Below are 12,754 nucleotides of genomic sequence, written 5' to 3' on the forward strand. Positions count from 1 at the left end.
CAAAGTTCACTTGGCGCGGGATGGATCGAACCAAGGACCCCATGCACCAGAGGTGAACGCTCTACCACTGAGCTACCGCGGCCCCATCGGATCGAGAGAGGAGTTGGATTCACCAACATAGAATCCTAGACTAAGAAGAATATTTACTTCGGTTTTATTTATTTATCTTCATTGGGACATTAACCAGTTCAGGTCTATACGAATTCTAGACAAGGAGAGATTTTTTGAGTTCTTCACGCTAAAACAGACGTTTAGATTTCCAAAACAATCATCACAAGTTTTTCATAGATAATTAACTATGGCCTCAGATAAGTATGTCCCTATGGTCAATAAAGAATCTTGTTTTAAACAAATAAGCATAAGCAATTCTACCTGTGATAAGTTTTTTTTTGAAATATTTTTATTCCTCTGAATAGCGTTAGCAATATTTGTATATGCTGATAGTAGTATTTTCTATATCCTTCATAAATCCATAAGTAGTTGATAAAAATTATACAAAATCAGAGGCTGATTTTCAAATTATGACAGAGCAATTTATATTCATTTATATTCAATCTCACATCGGTAATCCTTGAAGCTTTACAATCCAACACATGAAAATTTTAAACAATTTAAACATTTGGTTGAGAGAGCAAAAAACAATGACCGAGCGTAGAATTAAAGAAGCCTACTATATTCATAAAGAGAGACCTGAACTTAATTTAGACACAGGAGATATAAATGCAATTTGGAGTGATCTTTTTATCACGTATTTCCACCGGTTGGAACGAAACACAAACAAACAGTGAACAGTGAGTGGCCAGTACTATGTAAACAGTGATCAGTGAGTGAATTTTGTGTAACAAGAAGCCATGTATTTAATTCCTTTTTAACCTTTTTCACCCATCCATATTTCTTTTCCATGTTTTAAATTCACTTCGAACTGTTTTGAGCTGAAGATGGAAACCGGGTTTTCCAAAGGCGCTACTCAATGGAACACTTTGGTCTGCGGTGAGTACTAGCTTTCTACTTGAAGGGTAAGGGGAAAAAAGAAGGAATGTCACAAAATACTATTTTCGAGAAAACGACGCTTTAATATTGAAAACCGCGTACAAAATGAATAGGGTTTGTCAAATCTGTTGCCCCTTTCCTCGGACATTTCTACATCTACGCATGCATGGCATCGCAAATAGTACCAACAGTCATCAACAGATAGGACAAAGCACCAGTTAAGGCACACACACATGGACATTCTTTGTTTCTTCCCCCTTGCCCTTCACTTATTTTTCATTCTATGTGCTTCAACATTTTAGAAACTTTTGCTTCTAAAAGTGGAAATTTCTATAATATTAAAGTTTTCGGTTTTATAAACATTGAAACTTATTCTACTCGTGCAAGTTATATAAATGCATGTGCCTAACGGTCGAATTAGGGCTAGGTGTATACTGAGCTTACGAAAAAAAAGTGATTTAAGCTTTAAAAAAATGATGATCCGATTGCCAATGTTTCGAATACAGTTTTTTTATTATTTATTTATATTAATCGAAGAATCTCTATTTCATACACATAACTACGATGCATGTTTCTATGACATCGCCGTAATTTTCCTCATCTTCGATGTAGAAATTGCCCTTCTACTCCCAATAACAATCTGCTTCTTAGACAGCCTATGTAGTCATGACATAAAAAAATACTTAGTTATATTTTAGGAAACAAAATTTTACCTGTTGACTTCTTCATCCTGAAGACTATTTAGATTCAAAGGGTCACAAATATTTCCTCCCAGAAGGAACTTCGTGGGGGGTACTATCTCTTCTTTCTTTCTTCTTTTATACGGCGGCAGAAACTTTCCATTGCCACAATTAAAGCTATACGAACGCTTTCGACCAAATTTATGGTGACATCCGTTGTTCTCACATTTGGGTTTTTTGGAACATTGTGGCCCCGGGGGTGGAATGGTCGATCTTCGCCTCAACTTATCATTAATCTTGTCGTGGCTCAACTTTGGAGTTTCAAACTGTACTTTCTTCTGATTATTTCGGTCTTCTTTGATGTTCACTCCTCCTGGTCGCTCAACTTGAGTTGACGCCATGAATATCTGTAAGAGAAAGGGAACATATCAGTTTCAAACTACTACTACTATTATATCATTATTATTATTATTATTATTATTATTATTATTTGGCAGCACTATATACACATTAAAATGTTATTGAAAGCTACCCAAAATGCGACTCAGCTTTCCAACTGAATGCAAACTTTAGCCTATTGCTTTTGCAACAGAAATTACTTGCCTAAGTGCTCGTAATCTTACAAAAATTGCCATATTTGACGGCATATAAGACTTTTATTTTTCTCTCTGAAAATAATTCCAAAAATGTGGTGCGTTTTACATGACGATACGAAATTTCGACTACTTTAATGGTAAAAAATTTTCCCAATTCACTGCTGTTTGATATACTCGTGGTTTCTTTAGGTGTGCAACAGTAAGAGTTACAAACGGCTCTGTGACTTCGTAAATACAATTTGGATTTGGATATAATCACTCTATTGTTCCATTGTAATTACAACCATGCCATATCTCTTTTCAATCATAGGAAAAACAAACTATCCACTTTATCCTTGCGCAAGTGGCTTGGTGTCCCCACCTAGCCATGTTAAAATAAGTGACCTAGAACTTGCCTTCAAGCAAAAGACCCAGACAACATGTGTGTGTATTTCTATGGAACAGCACATGCTTCACCCATTCCTGAATACAAATTCGATTCTACATTTAGTTTAACATTTAAATTAACCAAAAATTGAGATTGTAACATATTTACCACATCATATACAATAATAATATACTATACTTCTTTTTTTCAATTAGTCGAAATGTAGATGGTATCTACAGAACCAGCAAGTATTTCAGATTTTCCTGAATCGTCATTACTATTTTTATTCGTACTTCAATGTCACTAAAACTAAAACAATCTATTGGCCAAAATCTACTACACGACCACTATCCTCAGTTTTACTATTTGTTTACTTGTTCCAAACCCTACTCCTCATACTAACTCAAAACGACAAGACATAAATATTAAATTTATTTCTTTAGTATGCCGCATATGAAGTAGTATGTAAAAGTGTAAGCTAATAAGTGAAAGTTCAAGAGTCAATTACATGAATTATGTCCAGTTATCTTACATTCTACTTTATGTTTACTTTTATTTATCAGTATTATATTCTATCTAGGTTATTAAATATTATAATTGTCAGCAGCCTGTTCTTCGACATGAAACAAACAAATAACAATAAAATTCAAAAACTAATTTTTACTTTAATTTTTTTCTTATCTTTGAAAAAAAAAATCATTGCATCTAAGGGCAATCGAACCACGGCCTAAAACTTGTAGGTTGATGCCTTATCACCATTGGCGTAACTAGAAAATTTTACTAAGGGTTATCTTTATAAGTAAATTTTCCAAAATATTTTTTTATAATTTTATTTGTTCTTGTTTGTAGGCTGAATAATGTTACCCACGAGAAGGGACTTCAGGCTGTCTTGTTGCGAAAAGGAGTTGTGACAGTGCTGTCCTGACTCGAAAAGTGTTAACTTTGTATTGAAAGGGATCTGTCCCATTCTCGTAGGCAATATTAATTCTGAACCACCTGCTCCCGTTGCTTTTCCACTATGCTTCTTCCATTTTAGTCGGAGTAGCTTCTTCGCCTATTGTAAGTTGCATCTTCGTACTTGAAAGGAGGACCTTGAGAGTGCGACCCAACTATCACAGTATAGAACAACCTTATGACATTCATGTTTCCAAACTTTATCTAGGAAACAATAAAAAGGTGGAGGAGGAGATGAAAATGGAATGAAATTAAGTTTTACGTCCCGCGGTTATGCCTGCTAGGCTAAAGGAGACAGCGATTATCAGAAATGAATGAAATGGTGGAATGAAGAAAGTGGGAGGAAACGGAAGAACCCCGAGAAAACCCACTCACACGTTGTTTGATCACCACAAAGCTCACTTGGCGCGAGCTGGGATCGAACCAAGGATCCCATGCACCAGAAGGGGAAGATGAAGCAGAGTTAGTATTAAATTTAGAAAATGCAACGGAACACAAAATTATTTTGCGTAAACTTTTGAGAGAGAGAGAGAGAAAAAGAGAGAGAGAAAGAGAGAGAGCGAGAGAGAGAGAGAAAGAGAGAGAGAAAGGGGTGCGAATGGACTTCCTGACCCTCTCTAGTTATATCTATGTGTATACTGAGATATCAGGGAGCGGTGCGGTTGGTTTTCTGTTTACTACTTGTTTCTTCAATTTCAACCAATTAAACAGCTTCTAATAATATTTGTAGAGATAAACTATCATTATAGACCCCTATAATGTATGAATATTTTCAATGAAGAATTTTCTGCTTTAAACGAGTACCACTTTAAATTATTTCGTTTCTACAGTCTGCATGAAACAATGTCGACACAGAGAGAGAGGAAGAGAGAAAAAGACCCACTGCTATTCAAGCGATCTGGTTTTTATGTTTTTCCACTTTCATTCCATACACAAACACACACAGATAAACACATGGATATTGTGTGAAAAAACAGTACACAGAAGTAATTTAAAATGCTCCACTCCGATAGCAAACATGCTTTAACAAAACTGTATTCAGAAACATAAAAACACTGGCCTCGCCATTGTATCTCGTCATATTTTAAAATGCACACATACACACACACATATATATATATATACGGAATGGTAATTTGATGAATCACTATACTCATTAACATAACAAACAAAACAGTTTCTATCTAAACAATCATAATACAGTGAAACCTCCCTTAACGGACACCTCTCAATAACGGACACCTCTATAATACAGACAGATTTTTTTGTCCCGGCAAAAATATATGTTCTCTTACGGAACAAAACCCTCCCTTTTACGGACACTCTCAGATACGGACGCGGACAGTACTTTTTTACCCCCAAACATTTCAATAACCTCTTCATAACGGACAGGAATTATTCTCGGTTCTGCGATATATGACAGTAGACAGAAAAGTCTTTTCCTCACAAGTGTATCTATCATCAAACAGAACAACTTAAAGCTGAACTTGAAATGCTTCTTTTTTTTCTGCTCGCAGTAAACTGCGTTCTTGTGAAAATCCTAGAAAATCTTCAATAAGCACTAACACCAGGGTGGAAAAAAATCATGATTTTTTTCAAAAAAATCATTTTTGTTGATTTTTTTGATTTAAATCGATTTTTTTGATTTAAATCAAATATTTTTCTTCGTATAATATAAGTCGCGAACTGAAGAAAAAACATTAGGAAATAGTATTAAATGTTAATTATGTCATTTAAGTGAAAGTATTGGGTTTTAATTTTGAATTAATTCCCAATTGTTAACCTATTTCAATCCCAAACAATGTTTCTTAAGCATTAAGGAAAAAGTACAGCAATGTTTATCAACATGACACTTTTCTTTTCACGAAAGTTACTGATATTTGGCAGGGGCATATTTTTAAACAGTTGGAACTAGCTAGCGGCACGAAATACATATAAAGTACATAAATTTCGCCTAAAATTAATTAACTCACTCTATGACCTATGGAACCCGGAGGTTCAATGCCATGTTCACAAAAGCTCTCCTGACTTCTATCCTTAGTCAACTGAATCCAGTGTCTATTTTGTATTCTTATTTCTGCGAGATCCATCTTAATATTGTCCTCTCATCTGCGCCTAGGTCTTCCTAATGGTCGTTTACCGATTGGACTTCCAGTTAAAACTTTGAAAGCGTTCCTACTTTTTTCCATTCTAGCTACATGTCCTGCCCACCTGAGCCTCCAAGATTTGATGACCCTAAAAATGTTTGGTGAATGGTATAAATTATGCAGTTCCCATCATGAAGTTTTCGCCATTCCTCATTTCCTTTTCCTTTTGGTTCCGAATATTCGTTTCAGGATTTTATTCTCAAATACTTTCAGTCTGCGTTCTTCCCTCAGCGTAAGCGATCATGTTTCACAATCATACAGCACAACAGGCATAATTATAGTTTTATATATTTTAAGCTTCAAATTCCTCGACAGAATTCGCGACGACAAGAGATTTTGAACTGAATAATAACACGAATTCTTGCAGGAATTCCAAAATAAAAAAAATCAAGATGATCAGTTCCAGAAGAACAAACATTTGTGATTGTTAAAAATAAGCTTTGTGTGACGTGAAAAACAGTTCAAATGTGAGTTGTCTGTGCATTTAAGACATCTATACATAGCAATTTGCCGCGCACGTTTTTATACTTTTCTGTTGGCTATTTTATTTCCTCTGACATTTTTTCCTGCACAGGCGCGGCAAATTTTCTGCGATCACATCGCAGATCGCGGCATGTTCTGCAATAGGGTCAAGTATCCACTTTATCAAAAGTATTTATTATTCGATATTTTAACGCATCCAAAATTTGTCGTATTACGATCCCGAGGAACTTCTATGTATTTAGTACATAAATTTCGCCCAAAATTTTAATTTTTTGTTTTTTTTTTTTGTTTCGGAGAGGGGATCGGACCCCTCTAAATACGCCCCTATTATCTGGAAACAAACAAATAGACGTGGACACAAAAGAGTTTTCATCTTAAATGTCCCCGTTGTAATAAAAATTTTAAAACCCTGTGTTACAAAGAGAAGAAAGCAGGGTTCACCCGTAACCCGTTCAAACGGGATTTTCCCTGATCGTTCCCTATATGATATTCGTTTTCATACTGTGCTTACATACATTTGAGTCTCATTGTATTATGATTATTATCTTCCATAATCAAAATAACAGAAGAGAAACGGGATTTTACTTACTTTCACTTTAAATTAATTCATTTCGGAATTTGATTTAAATCAACGATTTTTATTTAAAAAATCAAGTGATTTAAATCTTGATTAAAATCGTGATTTAAATCAGACTGATTTAAATCAATCCACCCTGACTAACACCCATACTGAATTAGTCGTATGGTCAAGAATTCTATGCGGATCTTTCCTTCCCTAACAAATTTAGTGCTTTTTCCTCTGGGCCTTGCATCTTTCCCGACAATTTCATAGATAACAAACGAAACATTGTTTATTTTGCGATAACATTTTTCAACGAGCAATGTTTTCTCTCTTACTTTTTTGGAAAAGCAAAATTTTTCTTTTGTACAAATTGATGTGTCAAACAGTTGAACAATTAAAGAACTTTGCCATTAATCGCGGTGAAATAGAAGTTCTCCAATTGATCCAACAGTTGCAAACAAATTTCGAACAGAAACTAGTGTCCGTAGGATTTACACGGCAGACAACTACTGCAGACTTTTCCCCAAGAAATTTGGTGAGTTTCTTCTCCACATTTTCAGTATTTAATAATAATATTGCGTACTTTTTAAAGCTATTTTTACTTTTAATATAGGCGGTAAGTGAATTAATGGATTTTTTACAGTGTGATGACATGTCCTTAAGAAAATTACCATACACGCATTATCATTTGCAGTATACGAACATATTAACACATTCCCAAACAATCATATTTTTTAACAGAAATGAATTTCTCCTTCATCCGTCCCAGTAATTCAAATACGTAGTAAATAGAGTATTTTCATATTGAATTTTACGTATTTACGCTCATACATAATGTATTTATTGTATATTACTGCATACAATTACCGTTGAGAAAATTAAATTTTTGTAACCTCTCTGTAACGGACACCTCTCAGTAACGGACAAAAATTCCCGTCCGATTGGTGTCCCTTATTCAGAGGTTACACTGTACAAATGTGTGTGTAAACTAGGAATGGGGAGAACCGTACTGCTCAAAAGTTTTTGAACATCCCGGATTTTTATTAGCATCTACTGTGAACCTATTATTTTGACACGAGAAATTTTACCGCCGTGCATCAGAGGTACTCCTGCCTAAAGCATAGAATTTGGCGACAGTTGCATCGAGGTTTATGAGGTACTACAGATGATATGTCAAATTATAATTCTTAAAATCGAAACCCAAAAATAGGATATTTCATAGAATAAACAAAACTGTGGATGGCAAGACAACTTATTAGTTCTGTTGAAAGATGTAAACACAGGGAGGCAATGTAGTGACAGAAATTTGCAAGAAAAAGCAGTTTTCCAAATTTTGCAGTTCTCTATACCATGCAGATATACTGGCGTTTAAAAAGCCAAAAACACCATTCTTTGACAAATGCTTACGACGGTCAATATACATCCTTCTCTACTCAATTGTCGCTCAGTGGAAGACTATATGTAATGCTCCTCGTTACTATTTCAACGAGCAACAATGAAGCATACGAAACCATCGTAAACATTTTTCAAAGTATTGTATTTCTGGTGCTTTAAACGTTCCCATATCAACAAGCTACAGACCTAAAGAACAGCAAAATTTGAAAAACTACTTTTTCTTGCAAATTTCTGTCACTGTACTGACCCTCTATGTCTACACTTTCCAAACAGAACTAATATCTTACATTATCTTCCACACTCTTGTTTATACTATGCAATATCTCTATCAAACTTTTTTTTTTTTTTTTTTTTTTTTTTTTTGAAAAGGTTTCAATTGAAGAATTTTAATTTGATACATCATCTGCTACCTCTCAGACCTCGATTTAACTGTCATCAAATTTTATGCAAAAGGCAGAAGTACTTCTGATACACGGTGATAAAGTTCTCCCAAAATAATAGGATCACAGTAGATGCTTACAAAAATCCGGGATGTTCAAAAACTTTCGAGCGGTATTATATAGGTATATAAACCAGTTCCCATTTTTCCATAAACTAGTTTGATTTCTCACCAAGTTCTATTTTGGTTTTCAAATTTGGTTCGCGGTTACACCCAAACCATTTTCCGGTTTCTCTGAAAGAGTTCTGAGTTTTTACTGAAACCAATATAACTTTCACGGAAGCCGTGTTGATTTCCAAACAACTTAACGGAGAATCAAAATTTTACAAAAAACCCAAACTGGTTTCGGTTTCTACCGAAAAATGTTTTTGTGCCCACAACTAGTGTAACAAGACAGATATGTAGTATGTATACCAGCATGCAATTAACATGTGCAGTAAAGAACGCAAATTGTAGAATACTCTACTATAGAAGTTATATAATCTTGTCATCTAAACTGTAATATTATCTACAAAACTTGTAATAGGTGAAATTTATACATTATACCTAAATGCTGAGGAGTCTTAATATAATGTAGTGGCGTGTTAAGGATTTTGTTTCGGGGAGGTTGAGCTATGCACAACACATGAGTTGACTGAGTTTTACGTTCCGTTCAGCGGCGAGGCTATATGAGACGTGGACTTACTGATTAGCGTGGAATCCGAACCACATGAGCTCCCGCCGGGAATCGAACCCGGGCCTCCCACGTTGCACAACATGTGAATAAGCACATATTTTTTTCCTTTCGGGTGCCAACAAATTTTAATGAAGTTAGTTTTCCTTCCTTTAATATTTGTGTAATGACACTTCCAGGTATGAAGAATGAAAACATTGAGTGAGGGTGGGGAGGGAGTAGAAATAAGTGAAAGGTAAGATAACACCTAAATTATCAAGAAGAAATTGTGCAGGGAAGGGGGGTATTTCGGTGGCGGCACATTTTAGAAAAACAAGTACCCTATTAAATATTTCGTTTTAAATTAAATACAGACCCTGCGTAAGGAAAGGAAATGTAAGTCATTTAAAGGAAAATGTGAAATGTGAATGAAATAATCAAAGAATAGAACAGTTATGAACAACAGAAGGATATTATTACACTATATTTTACTAAACAACATACAATATGTTGTTTTTCCATAATTTTTCACAACTAATTTAATAATTTTACATTTTTTAAAACAGCTCCTTGTGAACAGTATGGTGATTAGGGCCTATATTAAGATATACTAGTATACTTTGGCTTTGGTGTTATTGACACCGGCCGACTTAAACAACGGTCGAAAGTACTAAGAAAAAGAAACAGAAGAGTTGAATGAACGAAAGAAAGAGAAAAGAACGCAGTTCTTACATGGAATGAAATTTGACAAATACAGTATTATTTCTGAACAAAGAGCATAAGAAAATGGAAAGTCAATGAAATTCTTACACGCAGTTTCCATTTTACATGAATTTTGTAGCTGTCATTAAAAAAAAAAAAAAATCTTGAAACCCTATAATATTTCTCCATGTAAATAGTCTTGAAAGGGACATACAACACTTTTTCCCCATCTTGCAAGGAGTTAACCCATGTGCAACTTTCTGGGTCGTCTTGCTTGCTACCTGCTACCGCTTTCCCGCTGACAAAGAGAAAACCAACTTCGTCGCTTCCGAAACAACAGAATCTTCTGGACAGCGAGGGGAAGTGTGCCAAAATACACGTTTTTAATGAGTTTTATTATTTGTCCATTCGAGTGTAGTGCTGCATGGGTAAAGATATCTTTCTTGCTTTCAGAAACTTGTAATGTGTAAAGAATAAATAGAAAGATCGGGTTGCAAGATTTTTTTAATGACAGCTACAAGATTTATGTAAAATGGAAACCTACCATTAGAAATGGTAAGAAGGATTATTGCTGTACATGGAATACGAAAAACAAATTTATTTCGGAGGGGAAAGGGCCTTGAGTCCGATAGCCCCGCTCTAAATATGTCACTGATAACATGTATGTTACCTACAAAATGGAAATTCCAGTCGTTGTTCAAGTGAGGCATAAAGTAAGTAAAGCGAGAACTAGGCACAGACCCAGGTTATGGTGGACTTATAGACTGAAGTAGTTCACGATAAAGTAGGGTTGATTAGGGAGATGAATTAAGCTTATTAGAGACAATCAGTATTTCTTCGTAACCTTGAAGATTTATTTTAACTAACAGTCAAACTAACTTCCGGACAACTGTACGATAAAATTGCTGTCTCTATCCCAACTTTTGAAAGGCTGAAGCCACCATAAAAGACAACAAAAATAATCAAAAATTACATATGGGACAGACTAAACATAATTACAGTTTTCTCTCTCTAAGTTTGCATTTTTAGTCTCAAAACTACGGATGAAGACAGTATGTAGGACCTCGGAAATACTTCAAGATTACAAGGGAATCATCAGAAGAGATCGCACAATCCCAGTTGATGTTGCTTTCGTAAAATAATTCAAGTATGAATTATTTAAATACAAAATAACTTATCAATTATCACTTATTAGGATCACGCAGATGGCAGTTACAAGTCTGTAATGTTAATCCGTACGTACACCCGTTACTCAACACGTTAACTCTTGAATGAAAACGAATGTCTGAATTCTGGCTTTTGCAATAGATAGAGCAGTTACTTCGGCTCAGTTCTTTAACGGAGTCAATCCGTTACCATTTTGACGGGTAACGATGACTTACATCCGTTCGTTAAACGACAGTACCGGTATCAATTTTTGAATTGTTTCTTTGAAATAGATTTAGTGATTGAAGCTTAAAATATAAAACTATAATCATGCCTGTTGTCCTGCATGGTTGCGAAATATGGTCGCTTACTCTGAGGGAAGAACATAGATTGAAAGTATTTGAGAACAAGATATTAAGACAAATATTCGTACCCACGAAGAACGGGAATGGTGAATGGCGGAAACTTTGTAACGAGGAACTACATAATTTATACCGTTTACCAAACATTGTTAGGGTCATCAAGTCTAGAAGGCTCAGGTGGGGCAGGTCATGTAGCCAGAATGGAAGAAAGTAGGAACGCTTTCAAAGTCTTAACTGGAAATCCAATTGAGAAACGACCATTAGGAAGACCTAGGCGCAGATGGGAGGACAATATTAAGATGGATTTCGCAGAAATAGGAATACAAAGTAGAAACTGGATCCAGCTGGCTAAGCACAGAAGTCAATGGAGAGCTTTTGTGAATGCGGCTTTTGCGGGTTCCATAGGTTATCGAGTTAGTGTGATTATCTCGGCAGAATTCGTTAAAGAAGTCAATTGGTTCACTTCTTTACGGGTTACGGAGACTTTAACGGTGGTTATCCACATCTCATTTTCTACTATTGAAACAAAGGTAGCAGAACTTACAACGTAGTAGATGCCCATTAGATAGGACGAAAATGAAACAAGTGCGTGATTCTTTTTACTCTTTACTTCAGTTCATTAGGTTTTAAGCAATAAACTATGATTATTTATTCAATTTGAGTAGTAAACTGACAAAATATTATGATTTACCAACAACAGCAGTGCTTTCTTCTGGAAGTACGCAAGATACGGCACCATTTTTCTGAGTTTCTCCGGCGATATCTGTAGTCATATGAATCTTTTCAGTTTAAATCAACTTGAAGACTAGAACAACACTATATTCACTATATTCTATGCATTTCAAAGGTAATACGATCAATAGATTGCAGCAGTTGCTTATTCTTCCATTTGTTTAGATTCTGACGCTTGCCTTCACAGCCTCTTAGTTTCCGTGACTATCTTCAGGAAACAAAGTTCCGGACACGCTATTTCCTCTAAAATACACATTGGTAAAAATTACCAACATTTCAACGAATGTGAAAGAAGTTCTTTCAGATGACCCCTTCATTTAAATCCTCTCCACTTGTACGAGCACCCTATGCACTGATGTTTATTACAACAGTAGGACCACCTCCCATACTAGCAATTATGCGGAGTCACGGCTGCTTCAATGATCGCTAGTCTGCGGTTGATACGTAAAGCACGAAGAGATACAGCGATGACGATGGTATGTCCGAAGGTACATTAAAAGTGTGGAAGTTGATGTAACAGCAATAATGGCCAGTACTGGTACTTTTC

General features: G+C 35.3%; 1 protein-coding gene across 2 annotated transcripts in view; it reads right to left on the bottom strand.

Annotated features, from left to right (window-relative positions):
* The window catches only part of LOC145671278 (7SK snRNA methylphosphate capping enzyme-like), a 244,059-nt gene that overhangs the window by 34,622 nt on the left and 196,683 nt on the right, over window positions 1–12,754 (bottom strand). For both annotated transcript variants that reach the window (XM_081740224.1, XM_081740225.1), the window contains one exon: window positions 1,704–2,077. In XM_081740224.1, coding sequence (XP_081596350.1) covers window positions 1,704–2,071 — 368 coding nt within the window. In that variant the 5' untranslated portion in view covers window positions 2,072–2,077. The remainder of the gene's footprint in view (window positions 1–1,703; window positions 2,078–12,754) is intronic.

Source organism: Thermobia domestica, chromosome 15, assembly GCF_964235325.1.
Source record: "Thermobia domestica chromosome 15, izTheDome1.hap1.1, whole genome shotgun sequence".
NCBI classification, from domain to species: Eukaryota; Metazoa; Arthropoda; class Insecta; order Zygentoma; family Lepismatidae; genus Thermobia; species Thermobia domestica.